The 25,007-nt window shown below is 33.1% G+C and overlaps 1 protein-coding gene across 1 annotated transcript in view; it reads right to left on the minus strand.

Annotated features, from left to right (window-relative positions):
* Positions 1 to 417: 417 nt before the first annotated feature.
* LOC129225499 (leukotriene A-4 hydrolase-like) overlaps positions 418 to 25,007 on the minus strand; it is a 60,704-nt gene continuing 36,114 nt past the window's right edge. The window contains exons 13-17 of the mRNA XM_054859927.1: positions 17,600 to 17,670; positions 16,691 to 16,841; positions 6,853 to 6,935; positions 4,042 to 4,146; positions 418 to 613 (exon numbers count right to left, since the gene is read on the minus strand). Coding sequence (XP_054715902.1) covers positions 490 to 613; positions 4,042 to 4,146; positions 6,853 to 6,935; positions 16,691 to 16,841; positions 17,600 to 17,670 — 534 coding nt within the window. The 3' untranslated portion in view covers positions 418 to 489. The remainder of the gene's footprint in view (positions 614 to 4,041; positions 4,147 to 6,852; positions 6,936 to 16,690; positions 16,842 to 17,599; positions 17,671 to 25,007) is intronic.

Raw genomic sequence — 25,007 nt, forward strand, 5'->3', positions numbered from 1 at the left:
GAATGCTTGGAAGGAAAATTCAAGCAAGGTAAAATAAACAACTTTACAGACACAAAAGCAATCCTAGGAAGTTCATCCTAAAATTGAATACTTAGACCTTGAGGGAAAAAAAGGCACAAATATGCGGCACTGTATAACCGCATCTCATTAATTTTACTTTTTTAAAACAAATAATTGGCGAAAAATTCTTAGTGAATCAAAGTACTTCCTTTTGCAAGGAAAAAAAATTTTTTTTTCCTTCATTTGATCAATTTTCCCTGAATTTTTCTCATTTTTTCGAAATTCCCTGATTTTTCCCTGAGTGATAAAGTTCCCTGACTTTTCCCTGATCTCCCTGATCTGTCGCCACCCTGTAATTTCTTGATGCAGATCGTCTATGCATTGCCCCCCCCCACCCTGCCCTCCCTGTGTTTGAACCTGGTTACTCTAGATAAGAAAGATAGACTTTCAGAAAAATAATAGCTCAGCTGCTTATATACTTTATTTATATTAATCTTCTGATATCTGCAGATCTTTTGCTAGAGCAAAAGCAGTCATATACATCATTTCTTTTGAATGTTCATGATAATTCAATACTGCTTTTTCACGAGTTTCATTCCATTCATACATATCTCTGCAAAAGAAGAAAATAAGAACACATTGCAATGTTTAAAAGGGCTTGACGTTCATGTTAATGACAACTGTATATACAATCAAGCTTCATGTCAAAAAAGAAATGTTTAATTGATTTTATTGCAAACTAGTTTTAATGCACTTTTTTTATGGTTATATAAAATTGTTGAGTTAAAATACTGAAATAATATAAAGCTTTTGATTACCAGCTTAAAAATGTTCTGGTCTTACAAACTGAAATATTTCCTTTCCTAAGCCACTAAACTGCATTTATTATTATTATTATTATTATTATTATTATTATTATTATTATTTTTCTGATAAACTGAATGTCAAACATTAATAATGCTAATAAAAATGATAATGTTGGATGTGATTACATAAAAAAATATTTTTTTTAAACCAGGGTTCATGATTTTTTTAAAAGCAATAACATTAAATCCAATTTTTTAAGCTTTTAAATCATTTTTTTAAATAGCATATTAATTAGTTTCATTTATAAATATGCATGATGTTTAAAAATTTATTATAAAACACATAGTTTAAGCTATTTTTAAGGCATTTAACATTTTTTAGGTTATAAAACGATGAACCTATTTGTACATTAGAGGACTTAAATCACATTTATCATTTAAGGCACTGGGCATAATGTTGCTGTGGGATGGTAAAGGGCAGTAACTGCAGAAATATTAGTTTTCTGAGAGATTTGACAAAACAAGTTTTGGATTCCTTATTAACAACGGGGAAATGTTGGAACTTGATGTTTTTCTTGAGCTTCATTTTCAGTTGAAATCAAATAAGCAAGCTTGTGCAATAAAGCTCAAGTGCAATCAATAACAAAAATGCAAAATATATGAAAATTTTGCAGATACTGCCCTTAACCTACCCATAGCAAAATATTACATTGAATGACAAAGCTTAAATAGAATTCTCTTTTAATTTTGAAAGCTGAATTAAGCCAAGCAATTGTGTAATGTTTTGAATGAGCACTTACTTTTCTACACTAAGAAAATTTTTATATTCTTTCTATTTCAGACTTGCCAACTTTTCAAAACTGGCATCAGTAAAATTTTTCGAGAAGCATTTTATAAAACTGAGACAAATTAATTGAAATAATATAACATTAAATTATGAATGTGTAATACTAATAAAAGAGTATGATAACATTTATTATGTAATTGCAATTTTTAAATAATACTAATTACTGCAATTTTAAATTAAATTGAATTTTAGTTTATGGAAACTATACAAAATCTAACTAAATATGAAAATGAATATTCATATAATTTTGCCAATTGTAATGTATTAGAAGTGCATAATAATAACCTAAAACAGTTTTCCTTCCTTGAAAAGATATTTACTTTTTCAACTCCTCAAAAGTCAAGTTGGGAGTAAAAAATTTTTAGAAGCTCAAGTTCAATAAATAAATAAATGCATCAAATATTGAAACCACAAATCAATTTACTGTATTGTGCAAACTTTTATGAAACAAATGCTGATGTTAGATAAATTTTTTAAAAAATATATATATTTGTAAGGTATACTACTATTTGTGCATTTTACAAGACAATAAGATGCATTTATCCAGGCTCTCTAAAATGAGCCCGAACTCATCGCTAATACCTAAATTAGCTTTGAAGTTAAGGTAGTCAATGCAACATCTTTACTAATATTATACGGATTTTTGTGTGTTTATATGTTCGAGGTAATCTCCGGAACCACTGCACCTATTTGAAGAATTCTTTCACTATGTGAAAGGTGCTTTCACATAGTGAACACATACGAGTTATACATCCGATAAATAGTTCTTTTTCTATTCAAATTTAGGCCCAAATTTCACTTAAACTGCCTATTATTGGCTATTAAAGGGCTGAAAAATTACTTGCACATATTAATATTATATATCGTTAAAAAGGATAGAATTTTCTGCGTTCTAAACAGTTTATTTCAATGCTCTAACTTAATTACGGCGGGAGTAATTTGTTTTTTTATCTCAAACATTTTTAGGCTTAGCTGAAATTTAGGCACTACTTTCTTCATTAAATCTATCAATAAAAAGTGAAGGAATTGTCTCACAGTCTTCTTTTTGACAGCATTTGAAAAAGCGAGATTTTTTACTCCAGATCTTTCTCGACCTATGGTCAAAAAAATTAGCTTCTATCTTCAAAGGGAAAAAAGTTGCAAGCGTTTTTAAATCAATTTTGAAATATCATTTTGATTCAGGTTGTCAACCATTTTATTTTAACGTTTCCATGGTTACCCTTCTAAAATCCATCTTTCGCATTTTAATTTCTTAAAAGTATTTTAATATCTGTCGTCATTGTTTGGAAGGGTAATTTTGCATGGTGTTTTTTTCTTTTATTTAAATTATTCTTTAAGTTATTTAGTTATTCTTTTAATTAATTGTTGAATATATGTCACTTGACACAATTTCTGTTCTCAAGGTAGACTGGGAAAAGCCGGGCAATGCAGCTCTTAATATCTAAAGATTTGAAAGCTACTGTTAATGTGATTTTATACCCTTTTGTTTGTTTGGCGAAACATTTTTTATTGCCAAAGAAGAAACATCCGCTTCACTTGAAAAAGGGTTGGGTTCCGGTGGCGTGGTCGCTTGGCACGTTAGGCGCTGAGCAGCTCAGTCTAGGATTATTGTTTTAAGGCAACCGTTAATGTAATTCATTGTTTTGGCGATTTGTTTTGAAAGAAAAGAAACTTTTGATTTGTTTTTATCCGAGTGAAATGTACGACATTTTCTTCTTTCTTTCTGACAATGATTTTTGAATGTTTCACAGGAGGTTTTTCTTTTTTTCGTTAGACGGATGGATTATTATAACGTGGTTGCTGGGCAAATTTGGCAATAAACAATAGAGCTGCGGAATTATTTTACATTTGAAAGATATTATTTGATGTCTTTTTTTGTTTATTTGGCGAAATATTTTAAACTTCAGTAAAAACTGCTTCACTCGCTAAATAGAGTTTTAAAGCAACTGTAAATCTAATTTAATGATTTGACGAAAAGTTTTAAATTCCAAAGAAACTTTAATTTTTTTTCATTTGAAAATGTGTGTACACAGCGTCAATTTTTTTATTCAACGGACTTCCATTAAATTTTAAGCCTCGGCATCGCTGTGCGGGTACTGCTAGTACGAGCATTTTATGTTTGGAGCAACACATTCTTAAACAAAAAAATCATTTACAAAAAACTCTTGATTGGTTTTACTCGATGATTTAAGAAAATAAATACATACATCAGTTGCTTTAAATCACACTGACTTAAATCAACAAATCCTGTTTTTTACTATTTACATTAATATTTACCCCTACTCATAGGTTACACAATCAGTAGCTATTGAAACAAAAGTGTTGAGAAACACAAAATAAAAGGGTGAATAAAAATTGAAAGAGAAATCACATAGTATCACACTTTACCTGTAAATTGGTCTCACAAATTTCATTCGTCCAATATTTGTTACAAATTTTAAAGCTGGATCAATAATTTCCTTCCATTGAGATTTCAATCCTAATCTAATCCATCTGCACAAAATAAACAAGTAGATTTTTTTAAAGTAAAATACAGTAGTTATACATACATAAATTTCTTATTTTAAGCAAAAGATTCAAGGTAGTGATTTATAGTTTAAAAATCTCTTGTAGATAAGTAGCCTTAAATAAGGTAACAGAAATAATGTAAGAAATTAGTTTAAACACTTAAGTTACCTTTATGCTAATGGATGTCAATAATTATGTAAAGAGTACATTTTGAACAATGGCAACTTTTGTGAAAACGTTTTGGCAACAATGATATTGGTTGAGCCTATTAAAAAAAAGGCTACAACAAACCCATATTAATGCAGCACTGAACTTAATGAACAATAATCTTTACTCCTTTTCATGCTATTCCAAAGGAACATAGCATTGACAAGTGAACGATACTTTGTAATTATAGTGAATAGAATCCTCCTCCTGTGAAAAAATAATTCCTACCTGAAGATTTATATTAATAATTATATAAAAATTCTAATCACAAATACTTTCAATTCTTGATAACTCGAAGTCCGATAACTGAAATATTACCATAACATGAAGTTTTTATCAAGTCCCGACCCCTTTGTCTTTAATTCCATGCTAATTATTCTCAATATCTCAAAGTTAACTCCCTTTAACTCAAAGTTTTTTCAAAGAAGACTCGAATTTTATTTTGTATGAAAAAAAAAAGAGAAAGAAAGAAACAAGTGACTATGAGAAAAAAAATAATTCACCTTCACTCGCAATTCCTGCACAGTAGACCTCTAAAGAAAGAAGAGCACCTGTTGAGCCAATGTGCAATAAAGGACTTACACATGTGGAAATGAGTTAGCTTGTTTTCCTTTGTTGTACTGTACTGTTTACACTTTGACACATTGTTGGACTACGAATCTGCTTTTAAGCTGTCAAGTTGTCAATTTAACTGATTGTACCTTTATTCAAAGGCTGACCAAAGTTAAGATGCGTTCCCCTTGAGTCAATCATTTGCTGATCAGTTCCTGCGAGACAGTGAGTTTTCTTTACTACTAAAGATGTCAAAACAAATACCATGTCAACGATATTTAAAAAAAAAAGAGAAACTCCTAAAGCGGTACAATCCATGCACCTTTCCTGAAGTTGAATCAGCTCTATTCAAGTGGTTCCAGCAGTATCGAAATCAAAACCATGCTTTTGATTTCTTTCAATATTTTTCATTAAACTGTGCATATTGTGCTTAAAAAGTTTTAAGTTCTGTAATTTTGTCTGTTGTATGTACATATTAATTAAAATATATGATAATTTTAATATTAAAGTCTCGAAAAACAAAACTAGCGGTAAGTCGAACTTTCGACAAGTCGAAGTTTCTCGTTGGTCCCTTTAGATTTGAGTTATTGCGAATTGACTGTATTTTGTGGAGAGAGGAACTTACTAAAAACTCCCCTATTTGAAATTCAAAATTCAAAATTCATAATTTTTAGTTTTACATCCTATTCCAAAAATAAATCCCATAACACCAAATCAAATAGGAGAAAATGAGAACTACTTTTGCACATGTAAACTAAATATAGCCAGCAGCATTTGAATAACACTTTATTTAGCTTGACAATGCATGTTTTTGGGTTCTAAGTGCCATAAATTTTATTATGGCTTAGATGTAAACAAATAATGCAAGCAAATGTGAATGAAGTTTCTTTTGTGGAACAACTAAAATGATAATAATCTTTTGCATTTTACATTTAAGTTTAAAGCTTTGATAAGCAAAAGTTTTGAGGTTTTTTAGGAAACAATATAAGGAATGAGAAAACAGGAATGCGCCAATGCAAGAAATGGATTTTTTTGTAGAGGTTTTTCTTCCAATCAATTCAATTTCATTTTAACAAAAATTAGAGGAGACTGGCGCTGAACAGAGCTACACCTTTATATTCGTCGCACTATTGAGCATAATGGCAAGACACTTCTGAACAAATTAGCAACAAGAAGGCAGGGCCGTATTTGGAAGTGTGGAGACCCCGGGGCAACGAAGGAGTGGAGGCCCCTAATCAGGGTTCGAAAAGATCATCATATTTTCGAAAATATCCGATACTTTGATATATGTCCGAATATTTTGATATATATATATATATCCGATATTTTCGATTTAAAAAATTTCCATTCAAGTCATTTTTGTCAAAAAATTTTCAAATTTTTGAGTTCAAGAAGCGAGAAGTTGTAAGGATGACCTGCAAAGTTAATCATTTTTCAGATTTTTTTTACTTACTTTATTTCTCTTTAACTCATAGGTACAAATAACAAATTAAATGAATAAAAGAAAAATATATTGCCACTGAAATGCTCGATCAAATAAAAAATTGATAGTAAATGGATACTTGCAACCCTGCTTTCTGATATATCAAGAATATTATTTTTGTGCAAGCATTCTTTGTAGAAATATAAAAAAAAATGTCTGGGAAAAAAAGTAAAATTTGCTCACCCATGAAAGTTAGGATATTTTGTAAAAATTTTATTGTGGGGGCCCCTTTGTTGTGGAGGCCCCAGGGCAATAGCCCCGCCTGCCCTCCCCTAAATCCGGCCCTGCAAGAAGGTATATGCTTAAGATGCCTTTCGACATTTTAAGATTATCCCAGCTTAACTCTGTGTTTCTGCAAGAATTCATGATTTTTCTGTAATTAATTTAATACTTCAGTCAGAATTCACTTTTAGGAAAATTTCAAAGTCATACCTGAAAAAAAGTCTTACCTGAACCGAATTTCTGAGTTATGATTTTCTCGTAAGTTATATGCATCAGTCAACTTCTCCATTTTTTTTACTGATAAAGGTTCCTGTATTGAAAAGTTTAAAAACAAATGTTCAGTATTAAGTGAATTATTATTTATTTATGCAATTTTTTTCTTTCATTTCAAAACTATTTAAGCCAAATCATTTCAAGTACAGACATATATTGAAAAATAAAAAATGGCATAAAGCAAAGAACAACTTTAAAAATTACTATTAAAAATATGCCAATGATTTTAGTCTGTATATTATTAAAATGAATTATTAAGATATACAATATACTGCTTAGTTAAATAACAACAATAATAAGAACATAACAGTGTTAATAAATCTCTAAGTGTTAAATCAACATTATTAAACTAAGAATACCTTTTATTTCGCATTTACTTTTGATCAGCAATGCTTTTTACATGTAAATATAAAAACATGTACATATAAAAAGCATTATATGTACATGTAAAAAGCATTCCCAACAATAAAAAATATGTGACAGACAATTTAGAGACCTCAACATTCAGTCTCAAGGCTCAGTTTTAATCTGCATTGTTATGTTTCAGACGATCAATATTAAAAGAATTTACAACAATTGTATTGATTTCAATAGTGTAATTTTTTCTTAAAAAGAAGTTTTTAAATAATTACTTTTATTATAATTTCATGTTCTCATCTAACAAGCACTTTGTTTCATCGTAAACATTTACTGCCAACCTTTATGATAACATGTTCCACGCCACGCTTAGTGATGTTTTCTTTGGATGTGAGGGTTACCGACATCCGATTCGGATATGAATTTGATTGTGGACATTGATCTTTGGTTTTTCAATAATATCATTTTGTTGCTATTTTTCGACACCTTTGCATGAATTGAGCAGTGGAATATATTTCAGTAATTTGTTTTGGCTAAAAACAGGTAATGTAATACTTAGTTCTTGCAAAAGGGGGAATCTCTGTTCGTTTGCCAAAATTTTGTTTTTGAAATCAGCTAGAATCTAAGTATTTATTTTTTTACTGAATTTGTTTTAATTTTTACCTGTATTTGGTGATCCCTCAACATCTCAATTTTTTTTTTGTTTTCATTGTATCTAGTACAATTGTCTAGTGCTGTGTTTTAAAACGTTTTATTCTTTACTTTCATAAAATGTGATGCTTTTTGCATTTTCTTTTTTTTTTTTTTTTTGAGACTTCTAACACTGATAAGTCCAATCTGCAGCTCATTTCTTAATACCTTATTAATTATTCGACTTTATAATACACTGCTTGACTATTGCTAATTAACAAGTGATTTATGCAAATTCGTGCCTCAGAAAGTTGGCCAATAGAAATAAATTCAGATTCAGATGGCGTGGTAGATCAAGACTTGTTATCTGTATAAAAAAACCTGCATACAAAATCAAGATTCGTACAAAAATTCATGCTGTTTGGTGTTTAACAAAAATAGTGCAGGATGTTTAAAAAGTTTTTTCTCTGAAATTCTGTTTGTTTCTTGAAATATTTAAGAGTAATATTTCAGCAAGATGCCATTTGAGTACCTACGATCGTGTACGAGTGGTTGGACGACTGGAAGCAGGTCAAAATGTCACTGCTGTAGCTGCTATGTGTGTAGCAAAAAGTGTCATCTCAAGTTAAAGAAGGCCGCTGAAGGTGGAAATGCTTTGCTAAAGCATGCCGGGGGTCGTGGCAGGAACACCACAACTTCAGAGGATCACTATGTAGCCCTCGTGGCAAAAAGTAACAGAAATTTCACTCCTGGACAGATAGCTGCAAATCTTACTACCACAACCAGTACGCATGTTTCCAAAAGAACCATCTTACTTCGATTAAATAATGCTGGTTTGTATGCACAGAAGCCCGTACGTTGCATCCCACTTCAACCAGGTTATCTTTGGGAGAAATTTCGCTGGTGAAAGGAACATGTTGGTTGGGATCATCAAAATTGGTCTGGAGTAATGTTCTCTGACAGATTTCGTTTTAGTGTGACAAGTGATTCTGGTCATCAACTACTGTGGAGAGAGAGCATGGAGCACGTTATACGCAAAAATTTGTTTGTGAATGTGATCGGTACGGCCAAGGCATGATGGTGTGGGCAGGCATTATGCAAAATGGAAGAACAACGCTTCACATTTTTAAACAAGGAAGCCCTATATCACAAAGGTATTGAAGAGAAGTTATAATGGATCATGTTTGTCTTTTCAGGGGGGCTGTAGGTCCAGACTTTCTTTTTATGGAGAACAATGCACATCCACACAGGAGCATTGAAGTAGTAGACACTGCAGAGTGAAAACATTCTCCGTATGCAATGGCATGCTTACTCTCCTGACTTAAATCCAATTGAACATGCCTGGGATGCTCTTGGCAGACGTGCTGCGCAAAGAACCATCCCTCCCAGAACAGTACAAGAACTCAAATCCGCCTTGAGAGAGGAGTGGGAAAATTTCCCCCTAGCACTTCTCAATAGTTAGCAAAATTTGCGTTAGTGTCCATGGTAGTGATGTTCCGGATATCCGTATCCCTGGATATCCGAGGGAAAATAAAGACCTGTATCTGTATCCGTTACTTTTTTGACGGATGTTAAACGGATCTTTTCTGTCCTAAAAATTCTTAAATATTTGAATAAAAGACTATTAAATTCCGTTTCAATTAGGCTTTATTCCCTATACCTAATATACACCTGAGCGTTTACTGTTCCTCAACGTACCTTATGCACGGTTTGGCGCCAATCCCTATGTTAATTATAAGATATCATTTCCGAGGTTAATTTGCACCCCTGTCTCAAAAAGGAAGGTATAATCAGTTTTAAAAATGTGTATATGTGCGTCTATTCGTGGCATCGTAACTCCTAAACAGATAAACCGATTTTGATGGTTCTTTTTTCAGTTCAAAAGCTGACTTGATCGAAAGTGTGCTTAGATTAGCCTTGTTTTTGTAGAACTTTAATTACCGGAGTGCCAGAGATATTAATTAAAAGCCGACTTAACGTTTTTCACAATAATGATGGTAAAAACTTACCCGTACGTTAAAAATATCGGAGCTAATTGACAGAACGAAGTTTTCTGCATCTTATATTTATTTGGAACTTCCAAATCATACACAGTAGGAGCTATAATCTTGTTAAGTAAGCTCTAAATGCAATTCTAAGCTTTTATACATGTGATTGGAAGCAATTTCATAGTCGGAAAACAAGACGAAAAAGCTCAAGGATTTTTAAATTTCTATCTGCTGTCAGTTCATATTTGTTAACAATGTGTGTTCTGACCCGCAAAATTCATCTTCATATGAGGTCGTCCCTCGGGAACATGTTTTCGTTTTTTAAAATTTAATACTGATTTTAGTTATGTGTTGGGGTTTGTGTTATTCTTCATTTTGGTTTTTCTCAGCATCCTTCAAAAAAGTGATACTAAATTCTCTATTTACTGATTGTAAAGGTGTTCCCAGCTCCGTTATTTCGTCGGTCGGGGTAAGTTGGAATGGGTCACTGCTGCATTCAGACCCCGAAGTGGTTTTTTGAGGGGAAAAAGTAGGAAATAAGGAATCAAAAATTAAAAAAGTAAGAAAAGTAGGAAAAAAATCACTTAAAAAAGTAGGAAAAATAGGAAGAGATAGGACTACACACACGTCAAGATGACTGACAATCATTAGTATGAAAAATAAACAGGTGGAAACAAAGATATTAATTACAAAAATATGAAAATAAAATCCAAACAAAGAAACACCTTTCAATAATACAGAAATAAAAAATTTTAAATGTGAAAGAATAAAATGCAATATAGCGATCGCAAAAAAAAGAAAAAAAAAAAAAAGAAAAAAAATCCTATTTTGGTGCAATAAAACCATATTTGTTAAAGATTTGTTTTGTCAAAAACGAAAACATTTCTTCGAGAGCATCCATTTATCATTTAAAAATACTAACACTTTCAGCTCCTTTATCCTATTATCATTAACTATGATACAAAAGCAAAACAAATATTAACTTAGTTTTAGTTAAAAATAATCAGCAGCTGACATGCATTTTTGCATAAACAGAGGCAGATGTTTGAATTTGAAAAAAAAGGAAACAGACTGAAAATGCAGAACTAAAATAAATGTGTTCTTAAATGTGGGACATAAAATTTATAATAAAATAATTAAACTAAATAAATAACGAAATAAGTCAACTAAAGGGTTTGTACTATGTTATGTATTTTTAGCATTCAACTCACATTTTTGTTTCAGGCACGTCATTTATGGGGGTCAATTTCTCTCCTCCCTGGCTTTGGAAAATTAATGCTTAGCTACACAAGTTTGTGCGGTTTTTGTTGTTTTCAGATAAAATTTGCATTCAGTATACATCCTTCACTAGTTACCTCCGGGAGGGGGGGGGGGGCTCCAAGTGACGGGCCAGTTCTAATTTTCATCATGCAATAAAAATGAATATTCTTTTAATGGTTTGGATGATTTTTACCTCCTTCTTGTTCCAAAATTTTTGTCACGAAAAAAAAAAAGGAAACATCCATGCATGGCAAACATAACATTTTTATCAAAGACAAAAAGTAGTTACTAATATTTCTTTGTGCATAAAAGGGAAGGCATGTAGTTTCTCTCAATCCTCACCATACAGCAAAAATATTCATTCGGAAATTGTTCACGAAATTGAGAGTGAGGGGGGAGCACATGGCATCAAATACCTGCATATATCTCTTTCTCCTCTCTCCCTTTGATCAGGCGCACTCAGTACAATAACTTACAGTAGATACGCCGCATCGGTATAATTGCCACACCCCAAAAAGTGTAACAGTCTCAAAAAAATTTTAAATGCTCAGAAATGTCACATTGTCATAAACACAGCATGTAAAAATGATGAGCAACTCATCGATATTGATGATATATCAGAGTAGAAAATATCCATTAAAAAGAAAAAAATTTCATATTTGTTTGTGGCTCTATCCTCCCAACTTTAAAAAATGTGAAGAAATAAAAACGAAATATCGCATTTAAATTGATTTCTGATTTTTCTCCAAAAATTGGAAACGTTTTACCCATCCAGGTTTTGCCGCTTTTTTTTTTTTTTTGCAAATACACTCTTTGCAAGGAAAGAAAATGAGATTTTATACATTTTATAATCATGTTTACGATTTAGAATGAACAATAATCATAATTATGTACGAAAAAAAATAGTTTCTGTGATTATTTTTGAAGTGATTCGTTTTTGCGAATTTCTGTTGTATGTTGCAGTAGTGGTACCCGCACGGCTTCGCCTGTAGTTGAAAATTAAAAGGTCATTCGGTTCGCCTTGTATATTTACAAATAATGGATGACGAATTTCTCGCCTATGTTCATTCGCTCTCCCATTCCACGTCATGATAATTTCGTGATTCACTTGTCCATCTTATGATAATTTTGTTCCGGAAAGTGTTCTTAAAATTGAAATAGAAAGAGAACAAAATCGAATTTTCGAAAAATCGCTTGGAGGTGCTTCATGCTACAAACTAACTTTGTGTCAAATTTCATAAAAATCGGCCGAAGGGTATAGGCGCTATGCGAGTCACAGACATCCAGACACAGAAACTTTGAGCTTTAGTATTAGTAAAGAATAACACCAATGAAATATGTACAGTGTACATGTTTTTCATTTTTTGCTTCCTTATGTTCCTTTTAAGGTTTTACATTGCCTTTCTGTTTAAATAGGGCTCCATTTCACTTGTAATCATACAAAAAATTGGCGAATAGAAAATTCGGTTTTTCCCGCATTTTTTGAACAATTGCCGTTTACTTTTAATTAAAGCTTCTAATTGACGGGTAAATAATATATAATTGCATCAGAATGTGCCAGTATCTATTTTTTTTTAGTTTTTAATACAGTAGGACTGAAGTCGGAGCAATAAAAAGAAAAGTCGATCATAAACGCCGCAAGGGCAAAAAAGTCACGAAAATTTAACTTTTCTACACGCAAACGCCGCCGCCGCGACGTTCGTTTCAGAAATTAATGTAGTCAGTCCATGAAAAGCTCAGGATCTGCTTGCTTCTTTTGCTTTTCAAAATTGAAACATGAAGAAAATTATCGGTGTGGCATTGTAAAAATAAGAATCAATGCACAATTAGAAGTGCTATACTAAAGAAAGAAAAAGTAGGAAAAAACGGAAAAAGTAGGAAAATAAGGAGAGAGCTCTAAAAAGCAGGAAAAAGTAGGAAAAATAGTAACTCTTCGGGGTCTGTGCATTTATGCTGAAATAAAATGCAAAAAAATATTTCTAGCGTGTCCAGAAGCAGCTTTATGCTCTTGCTCCTGTATCCTACATCAAACGAGCAAGCTAAAAATAATTTTTCACGTTCTATCTAAGCATTAATGCAAAGCTGACTCATTCCTTCCAACTATCCCTCAATTTTAACGGAGATTTCTTTAAAGAGCAAATCATAGTCTTGATTATATTTTCGCCGTAGATGAGATTTTTTGAAGAAACAGTGCTATTACCCTGACGGGATACCTCCCCTAGCAAATTTTACACTTGGGTAGTTGATTTGGGTTTAAAAAAAAAGGTCCGTATCCGTATCGGCGGATCTTGACAATGATCTGGATCCGTATCCGTATCCGCGGATCTACTTTTTTAACAATCCGGCACATCACTAGTCCATGGTAATCACAAATCATGCTAAAGTACTCATGTCTCCATTATTCTGACCTAGATTAATTTTCTGTGGTCGTTTGAAAATCATCTAAGTTGGATATTTTTTTATTTTTAAGTTTTTACTTCGTCGATGCAATAATATCTGTACTATTTTGTACTTATGATTGTGATAATGCATATCACATTTTTTTATCCATTCATTTTCCCATTTTTCTGTCATTTTAATCGTTTTTCCCCCATTTCGTTGTTTTCTTTATTTTTTTGTGCATTCCACGTTTTCCCTGTGTTCCCCTTTAACCCATTCCATGCTCAGCCCGAAACCCCTTAACGCGCATGCCGCAGATAACGAACGGAGTAGCTTTTTGCTACGTTGTAATAGCGCTTTTCTCCCTATTTTGCTCTCGGGATTTTAATGTTGTTTTTGCTGTTCAGCTTGCATTCGAAAATCGCTTCACTTTATTAGTTTTTTTGGCACTGAATCAAATAGTGCAATAAAATACAAGGTTGCTAATATGTGCTGAAATATTCATTAAATTTACACAGTACATAACGGGAAAATAATAAACAATAGAGGATAGGACGAAAAGCAATTATTTTTATAACACTAATTATTTTATTGATTTATTTTTCTTTTTGCTTTTATCTCAGTATATCATTCTTTTTTTTTATACACTTAAGAAATCAAAACTCTTAAATGTAAGATGATATACCTTTCAAAAGGGCTTAACAAAACATTCTTCAAACAATTGTCTGATTGATCCAACCTGTGAGAAAGGGGAGCATTTGAATGGACAAAAACGCTTTAACTGTGGGAATGATTTTCTAAGCGGATAAAAAGTATTCTTCGGTGCCTTTTGATACATTGTGACCCTTCAAAACGACCAATAAACACAGAGACATCTCTTTGCTTTTCGGTTCTTTTATCGTAATAGCGATGACTTTTAAATCCCTTCGAAATGAGGTGAAGTTTTTTTATTTTATAACATTCAAATTATTTAACTAAGAGCGTTAAACTTCGTCGCAACTGAAGATGATTGCATAGGAAGTATATCGCCTGTGCATGATGGCTTCTGATGGAGGCACGCAGAATGAGCCGGAATTGAGCCCGTCATTAACGACCATTTTTTGATGCACAACATAGCGGTGAGTGATGATCCGGAGCTGCATTTACCCAAATCAAATTTTAAGTATATGAGGATTTCATCGCCTCCACCATGAGATTATCAACCGATGCGGCATTTTTTTTTGGCGTGACTTGGTCTGCAACTGACATCGTTGATATCTGCTGCATCCCTGAATACACCCCACCATCTTGTCCGTATCTTCGAATCGAACTGCCCGTCCTGCGCCAATTTTAACTTGATTGTTTTACAACCCATCCGAATGAACTCCCCGTTTTCTGATCTTTAACGAAATTTGCAAGCTCCAGCTCCACGTTTTTTTTCTTCTTCTTTTGAACTTTTAAGTACGTCGCCCGCGCATTTGTGTTTTTTATTAAGTGAATAATGTTTTTTTTTTTGGTGATCACCATACAATAGTCCTGTCATCTTGTCTGCTTCGAAGTTTAGCATGAAATAAAGAATGTACAGTAATCACTGTGTCATCCCTATCGTCCACATACATTCTACATGGGGCAAGTCTTAAATTTTGTTCTTTGGCATTCAAGGCAGTCGTTGATCTGAGGTTATGTGCGACTGCGATGCTTCCACTTCCACGGCCTAGATGGTTATCTTTTTGTTTTTTTGAATAATTCTTCAAAATTAAGCGCGACGCATCGTGACAATGATGAAGGCACATCTTCTCTACTAACTATCTACTTAGTTCTGTTTCTTTAATCATTGTCTATTCTTAACCATTCCAAAAAAAGTAATGGTTCTTTAGTAATTGTCAAGCAGTGTATGTAAAAATTTATACCTATGTATATATGTACACATATAACCTGAGGATACCATCAAAAACGTTAACTACTTAATAGAGAAAATTTCTCTATCCTGCAGAATACACAAATAAAAAATTAAAAAAAAAATTATTTCCTCTTTTATAATTTTTGATATGATTTGATATGACATAAAGCATCAGTAATTTCTGATTACAAAACATATTTAATTACATATGTACAGTCGATTCTGGTTAATAGGACTACATTGCATGGTCGCCCATAAGCAAAAGTATAAGGGCTCAGATATTTTCCCCATGGAAACCAATTTCAGGACAGATTAGGGTCATTAATATTTCTTATTTTTTATAACTTCTTCATTAATGGCTGGAGAAGAAATGTTTTTACATTTTTGCAAAGAAAAACGTACTAAAAGCAAGAAAGTTCTAATTTGTAAGGGGAGGGCTTGAGCCCCCACTTGCACCCCTATATGGGCACTTTTGCTACATTGGGACACAGCCATTTTGGTGCTAATAATCGGCCGGTCGGATTAAGCAAACAGGACCTGTGTAGTTCAATCGAACATGCTATACCCAAAATATTTAAATGCCATTATGATTATTGTGAGCCCCATATGTTATGGTGATCATACAAAGAAGAAAAACAAAACTTTTGCATTAAAAAATAAATTAAAATAAAGCGAATAATTTATTAACTATCATTCAACAACGTGTTCAAACAATGCTTTTAGTTATTCCTTCCAGTCAATATCGATTCAATACCAGAAGTAACTAAAAATGTGAGAGGGAAAAAATATAGGGGGTAAAATATACTAACAAACATTAAAAATTCCAATGAAATGTTAATTACGTATTTTACAACTAAGATTTTTTTTTTTTGAAAAAATTTACATACTTTGAATGTGCTAACTGAACTGAAGAAATTTGAAATTTCACTGAAACTTTGATTTCTGCTAGAACAGTGTCACCATGCAGTGGAAGTTTTATTACCTATTTTTTCCTGCAAATATTGCTGTATTTAATTGAAAGTTAAAAGGAACCATTATTAATTTTTATCGCTATAACTAATAAGTTCGTTGACACTTAAAACTTGCTTCAAGCAGACGATTTTTAATTTTTTTCCAATCTGTCGGCTATACATATATTGACTACTTTTTGGACAACGAAGAAAGTAAAATATTACCCAAAACTTAATTAAATATGAAATCTAAAACTTATAAAACATTAAAATATGCATTCAATCTATGATTGCTTTAAAATCAATTATTTATACAAAATCTATAGTGAAATCATAACTGAAAATTTACTTGCTGTAGGAGTAAAGACAGAAATTCTCTACACTGAGGTGAAGAAAATTCAGCAATGTCTTTGATAGAGAATTGTTCCAAATCGTTTTCACCAGCGTTTATCCATCGATTGCATAAATCCACACACTTCTGAGCCAAAGAGCAATCATACCTAAATACAACAAAAGAAGAGTTTGAGCTTCATATTGCTAATGAATAAAGCTTTTTTACATTTAAAACATCTTTCTCCCTCTCCTTTTTTTTTCCAAAAATGTCAGCAAAAGAATAAAAACCAATATACAAACTGTTTCAATTTACTTTTTAAGAACCTGAAATGATAATATTGGTTCTGTTTCTACATTCAATTTATAGAGTTTCATTTTATTTTTATGAGACAAACTCTTTAAGTAAACTTCCTAATACAAATTTAAAAAAAAAACCTCAGAAGCAGGGATCAGCGGGGTAGAAATAATGAAATGTAAAAAAATATTAAAAAAAGGTTCACTAATATAATATATACGTATATACACTACTGTAGGCAGATAAATGGCAGTATCTGCAGTAGTCTTTGAGATATTTGAAAAAACACATTTTGGATTCAGTACTAACAATGGGGAAATGCAGGTATTACTGAATTTTTTGCTGCAGAAACCAAATAAGCAAGTTTGTACAATCAAGTAATGTACAATAGAAGACAAATATGCAAAAGAAAAAACATAAAAATGAAAAACTTGCAGTTACTGCCTCTTACCTGCACACAGGACCCTATTTGAAGTGTTGTGCACCTTTGTGCTCTAAATGATTCAATGCCCTCCCTTTGCACAAAGCCTCCACAGGTAAAAACAGGGAAACAAGTCTGATTTTATGGACAAAAAGCACAAACGATTGCATTACTAGAGACAAAAAAAAAAGAGAGAAATACATATTTACTCAGGTTTAACAGGTGGCATGCCAGGTGAATACAGCCAAGCATTCCAATCTATCTTTTTCAAGATGTCTTCCTAAAAATCAAAGATTTTAAGTAAAAATTTTACATGATCAACAGAAAATTATCAAATTAAAACCTCTACTTTGCCGTAAATGTGAACAAAAATGACTACATGAATACTTACAGTATCTTTGAATTGTTTTAATTAATAAAATAAGAGTATAATATCACTCTTAGTTGCTTATTGTCTTATGGGATCAAAATTTAAAATATATACAGTAAAACCCCTCTTAACGCATACCCCTCTTACGGGGACCGTTTTTAATTCCCAGGTAATAAGGGATAAAGTCTAATGTGATAGAAACCTCTCCTTAAATATGGACACCCTTAAATACTGACATGGACACTATTTTGGGAGCCATTTACATAGATCTATCCTTTTTTGCGGACAAATAATTTTAAGCCCACTTGTTTAACAAAGAGCGCGGCAGGATAAAACTTGTCATAATAGTCAGCAAGCTGCTCTAATGAGGAATTTTCTAAAGTTGTTAAACAATTTTTCTTCAGAGCCGCACGGAAAGCTTCAAATTGAAACCTTTTGTGGTCCGGAAAGCAGCCGGACTCCAGTACTTTAAATATCTGCATTTACCAGTTGACTGGTATTCAAATTAAAGGGCCAGGATGACAAGCAGCGAACTAGCTTTTTATCAGATTAGTTGTTGGAATTAAGACTTTAAATTTCGTTACATAGCTAGATTTAAAGCATTTGATCAATAGGAGGAAAAACATTAAAACTAGTAGCAAGCTGCTCAAAAGGAAGAAAAACACTAAAACTAGTAGCGAACTGCTCAAAAGGAAGAAAAACGCTAAAACTAGTAGCAAAAACTGTTGATATTTTGGATGCGATCAGTCAGGTAAAGTACGCTGGGAGGGGAATTAACACAAACAATAGCAAATTGCTTTCATCGGGTTGGATTAAAAAAAGTATGTGTCAGAGTTGAATATTGTGACAATGATGAATTACAAAGTTTGTAGTTCGTGCATCAAGCATCAGTTCAGAAACGCAGGTTGTTGTGATATAACCTGATAAATAGCATTAATTACACATATATTTTAAAAACTAGTAAATTTATGGAGAAGTTAAAGCGTAAAATATAAGGGTATTTGTTGGATATAATTTGAGGTATAGAGCTAATAGCCTACAGCTAAGCTGAAAATTAGGCAACTCATTTCCAACTGAAAATTTGAGGGAGTGGTCTGCCCGAAGAAAATAAAACATGAATCATTCTTTACACTGAAAAACATTTATTTAACATATATTAAAAAATGATTACAATACAATAATTTGGTCCTCCGAAGAAAAATTAAATTATGTTAAAAAGATCTTACAATAAGTCCATGCAGGTGTCAAAAGGTCCTGTCGATATTCCATAGTGAATTCCCACAGGTAGATGGACGGCATCGCAATCCCCACCAGAATTGCAAGCTGGTCAGTTCACACCTTATGAGCCAAGTTCACCATATCAGGGGGAAAAAATATCGAAGATGGACACCATCCTTTTTCCTCGGAGACCAAACGACCCACTTAGATTTAACTATAACTTTTCACTTTTATGGACGTCATAGCAGCACGCGCTTTCAAAACTGAAGACATCAGCAGTGAATCATTCAGAAAAGATCAGACCGCACCTGAGAGGCCAGTAGCAAAAAACTTATGATGACATGGACGAACACATTTACAAACACAAACAACACAAGACGAGGAGACAAGTGAGAGAAAAAGTAGCAGTGATCGAGCTATGGCCGGTCTGCGTATTTATAGCCAGATCCGACCTTGCTCGTAACAATGTGACGTTACTATAGTGCCTAGAAAGAATAGTGTGCCGATCGGCGCTTTTTCCCCTTCGATTCTTGAAGACAAAATGTATGAAAACCGCTAGAGGGCAGTGCGGTCGAGGTGTACGTTCAATTTCGCGGTGTTTACATTAGTAGACGCGGGATTTTGTTACAATTCAGTTCCGCGTTTCTCTTTTTTACCTTTATTTCGTGAACATTTCATGAAACGGCGTTTAAGGCTTTTAATGGAGGCATCAAAGTTTAATATTAGAAGAAGTAAAGCTTCATCTTGTTTCGTACCAGGGTGCAAAAGTGGATACAAAACATGCAAAGAAAAAGTTTCGCTTTTTAAAGCTCCAGCAGATGAAGAAAAACTAAAGAAGTGGAACTCGTTAATTCCCAGGTTAGATAAAGTTTTTGATAAATATTGCTCAATTTGTGCTCTGCATTTCGAAAAACATTTTATTGAAACGCATTATAAGCATATTATAAATGGTGAGGAAGTTTTGATTCCTCGAGGAAGACCTTTTTTGAAAGATGAGGCAATTCCGACAATTTTCCCAAATCTGCCAACATACTTTACTAAAAAAATACCAAAGCAAAGGTCCATCAGGAATTATGCAGTTAAGAAAAATGTTCCCTGTTTGAAAAAAATAAAACTTGATCTTTCCGCAGATGAAACTGAAATAACCACGTATAAATCTATTATAGATGAAATTGTTCATATTAATTTGCCTAACGAATATTGGGTTTGTATGAAATTTAAAAAATCTCCAAATATTGTAGTTTTTGTATATAATGAAAATTATGTGGAAAATAATATTGACAATAAAAAGATCATTATTGAAGTAGAAGAAAATTTACAAATCAATGCTACTATTTTAGTCAAAGGTGTAAAAGTAGATTATCCTGTTCTTAAATCAGTGTCGGATGTCAGAAAACTTTTTATTGACGTTGACGCTAGAATAGTGTGCAATGGGATGGGTCATCAGAGGAATTCAAATTTGTGTTGCCTGTAAGGAAACGAACTGAATATTTTGCTGATGGTTCATCTTTAAGACACTGTAAATGTCAAGGTTTTGTATTGAGTGAAAAATTAAGTTGTAATTTTTGTAAAAAGAAACGTAAATATTTGTTGACACAGAGAGATTTTAATTAGCTTCAAGAATTTAGAAGCAGTTTTATTTTGTAACTGGCGGTACCCGCACGACTTTGCCCGAAGGAGAAAATTAAAAGGTCATTTGATTAGCCTGTATATTTACAAATAATGGATGATGAATTTCTCGCCAATTGGCTATGTTCATTCGCTCTTCCCCATGTTACGATTCCACGTCAGGATAATTTCGTAATTTACTCGTCCATTTTATGATAACTCTGCTTCGGAAACTGTTTTTAAAATTTAAAAATAAAAAAAGAACAAAATCGAATTTTCGATAAATCGCTTCGAGGTGCACACCCCCATGCTACAAACTAACTTTGTACTAAATTTCATGAAAATCGGCCGAACGGTATAGGCGCTGTGCGCATCACAGGGATCCAGACAGAATTCCGGACAGAAATCCAGACGAAAATCCAGACAGACTCATTTTTATTATTAGTAGAGAAATAAGAGACGCGCTGTTATTGAATACTTAAGGGCCATTCATTAATTACGTAAGGATGATTTTGGCAATTTTTGACCCCCCTCCCCCATGTAAGGGTACGTAGTACGTAAGAATTTTCACCCCCCCCCCCCATTTTTATGTAAGATTCCATTTTGTTTTTCAAAATGATAAAATAACAAATCTTGAATCGTTACATCACTGGAATCGTTATTAAATTCACATTATTAAATTAAACCTTTTGCGTAAAGAAATAGTTACTGAAAAGAATCTAAACTGAATGTTTTTTCGACTTTTTTTTTTTTTTTATGTAAAATTAATTAGAAATAAAACATGCCGTACGCAATGCGACTCCTTTATTATAATTTACACTATAAATTCTTTGTAAAACAAATAAAAAAACATCTTATTCTAACACGTTTCTTACCTTCCAGACGCAAATGGAACATAATCTCTGCCAAATCACTTGACCGCGCAATTTCTAATGTGAAATATCGACTTGAATATTATGTAAGAATGAGTTTGACCCTCCCCCCAAGTAAGGGTAAGTAGAGGCTTTTCCAACCCCCTCCCCCTCGGGACCCTTACGTATTTAATGAATGGACCCTTATAGTCTACTATTTTCATTGAAGTAAGGTAGTTTTATAATAAGGTAATAAGGTAATTTTATATGCTTCAAAAAATAAACGAACACCCATGTAACAATTAGCACTTATTACAGAATTTGTCTTTTGCGCAAAAATAAGTTTAATCCGAAAAACGGGGCTTTTAAACTGCGAAATCAGCATGCAATCGCTGATTTAAAACGAGTCTGATTGAGGAGCATAACGTACTACTCGAGTGTAGCGCCACCTGGGTTTTCCTCAGATCTGACCTCACTTTTTCCCCGCCGATCGGCACACTACTCTTTCTAGGCACTATAACGTTACCTTATTTGCATATTGCAAGAACAACTCAACTCGAAAAAACGCAGCTTGCAGGTTGCACAATTCTTATTTAATTTGACATTCAGCACTCAACACCTCAACATGGTTTTCTCATGTGATCGACATGTGCTTTGTCGGAAGTTTACCGACATCTGCCGAATGACGGCAACCAATCATAGCGTGCCACATATTTTTCCGAACACTTCCGATTCAAACTCGGACATTTGAGTGTCGGTGGCAGGTGGATGGGATTTCCCGTGCAAGGTTTTTCCCGGAATGGCAAAAGGTAAGTTACAATTTTTTTAAACAATATTGGTGAAATCCTTCAAGAAACAAAAATAAAGGCATTTAGCCGAACAAGTTCCCCCCTCTTGAAGGAATTTCATCAAAAACCACATTATATACATTAAAAAAACACTTAACTACATTCATATTATAGTTACAAAAGATACATTTGAAAAATAGTTCAAAAATTTGATACGCCCCCCCTCTTTTAAGTTAATCCCAATTAAATATAATTTTACAAAGTTTATTTAAACAATTCTTAGATAGGGGTTTAGTGAAAATGTCCGCGATGTTTACATTTGTCCTCACATATTTAATCAAAAAAATCTTTTGCTCAATTAAATTTCTTAAAAAATGGTACCTTACATCAATGTGTTTTGTACGGGAATTCTCAATGGGAGACTTAGAAAAATCAATTGTTGCAGTGTTATCACAATAAATGACTGTATCCTTAAGCTGGAGGTTTTCAATATTTAATTCACTTATTTCTGTAATTATCCTCTTCAGCCAGACCATTTCTTTTGCAGTTTCACCAAGTGAAATATATTCTGCTTCCATTGTGGATAACGCAACACATTTATGCTTAAATGTCCTCCAATTATTGGGACCCGATCAATACACAAAATTGATCCTCCCATTGAGACTCTATCCTTCCGATTAGCGGCATAATCGGAGTCGGAAAATCCCCGTAGATCTACACTACTGATTGAGCTTAAATTTAGTTTGTATGATATTGTATACTTTAAATATCCTAGCAATCTTAATAGAAAATCCCAATGCTTCCTTCCGGGATTTGCTTGAAATTGGGAAAAAATGTTCACCGCATAAGAGATGTCAGGCCGGGTCTTTCCCGCTATGTATGCCATACAATCCAACAAATTTCTGTATGGGAGCTTTTCTGCTTCCCTTTTTTCTTCCTCAGTTTTCGGGCAGTCGTCTTTCGACAAAACTGTACCCTTTGAGATTGGGAGGGTTGAATTTGGTACATAGTAATCGGAGAATAACCCCAAGACCTTCGAAATGTAAGAGCTTTGGTGAATAAAAAGATTATTTTTATCTTCCACAAATTCAATCCCCAGGAGCTTTCTGGTTTTCCCTATTTCTTTAATATCATACATACTTTTAATTTCATTAATTACCTTTTTAATTAAATTTTCATTTTTTGCTAGAATTATTATATCATCTACATAAATAAGAAGAAAAGTGTTTTTATCTCTATGATATACACAATTACATCCTTTTAATTTTTGAAAACCAAAACCACGAAGAACACTGTCTATTTCTAAGAACCAGTTTCTTCCGGACTGGTGTAGTCCATAGAGAGACTTCTTCAATTTACAGACAAAATTAGGGTGGCTTTTACTGACAAAACCCTCTGGTTGTCTCATGTAGATTTGTTCCTCTAAATCAGCATATAGGTAAGCATTTTTTACATCAATTTGTGAGTGACACCATTTTAAAAGACATATAAAAATAGAAAAGAAAACTCTCACAAGTGAAAACTCAATTACTGGGATAGCAACTTCAGAATATGACTCAATTGACTGACGGTCCCCCCTTACAACCAATCTGGCCTTGTATCTTACAATTTCACCCCTGTCATTTACCTTGAGGTCGTAGACCCACCTATTTCCCAAAATTGGTTTCCCCTCTGGTGGGGGTACAAGGTCCCACACCTCTCTTTGGTTAATGACATCTAATTCAGACTCCATGGCCAGTTTCCAGTTGTCTACCTCGGGGGTAGCGATACATTGCCTATACGAATTCGGTATAGAAATTTCCACTAAACTTGCTTCTTCACCTTCTCCCGAACTTTCACTCTCGTCACAGATTTCCCCTACTGTTGGATTTTTAGATGAAAAGTCAAAAAGTTTTGGTTTATACTCTATTTTATTTTCACTACAATATTTTAAAATCTGTTTTAGTGAATTTAATCTTACTTTATTTTTACCGGCAATTGTATAATAAATATCAGTCCTGTCTTTCTCTTTTTGGCTTCTCTAACCCATTTAATTTTTTCACAGGGAGTTTGCTCAACGCTCTCCTGGATTTCCTGTTCAAGTTGAACTTCACTTATAGGCCTGATAAAGTTAAATTTTCTCTCATTTTTATTCTGGACTTTTAATTCCCCCCATTTTTCATTTTCATTGAACTTTACGTTAATAGTTTCTGTGACTGTTCTGGTTTCAGGATCCCAGATTCTGTACCCTTTGGTACGTAAGGCGTATCCGACCATAATCCCCTTGGTAGCCCTCATATCTAACTTTTTTAGTTTAGACTTAGGCTGACCTACATAGGCAGTACACCCAAAAATACGTAGGTGCCTCACTGAAGCTTTACGCCCAGAAAACAGCTCAAAAGGGGTCTTGTCCATATTTCCTATTACTGTCCGATTCCTTACATAATTAAAACAAAGAGCGGCTTCAGCCCAAAACTCATCCCCCAATCCAGAATCATTGAGCATAGACCTCACACCATTCATTATGGTTAAATTGTATCTTTCTACTACCCCGTTCATTTGCGGGGTGTAGGAGTTGGTCCGCTCTATCTTTATTCCCTGATTGGTGAGATAGTTCTCAAAATCTTTGTTAACAAATTCTATTCCATTATTGGAACGGATAGCCAAAATTTTTGAGTTCAGGAATCTTTCAGTCCTTTTTTGAAAATTTACAAAAACATTAAATGCCTCACTTTTTGCTCTTAAAAAGAAAACATATGACTTTCTTGAGAAATCATCCATAATTATAAAAATATATTTCTTT

The sequence above is a fragment of the Uloborus diversus genome, chromosome 7 (assembly GCF_026930045.1).
Source record: "Uloborus diversus isolate 005 chromosome 7, Udiv.v.3.1, whole genome shotgun sequence".
NCBI classification, from domain to species: domain Eukaryota; kingdom Metazoa; phylum Arthropoda; class Arachnida; order Araneae; family Uloboridae; genus Uloborus; species Uloborus diversus.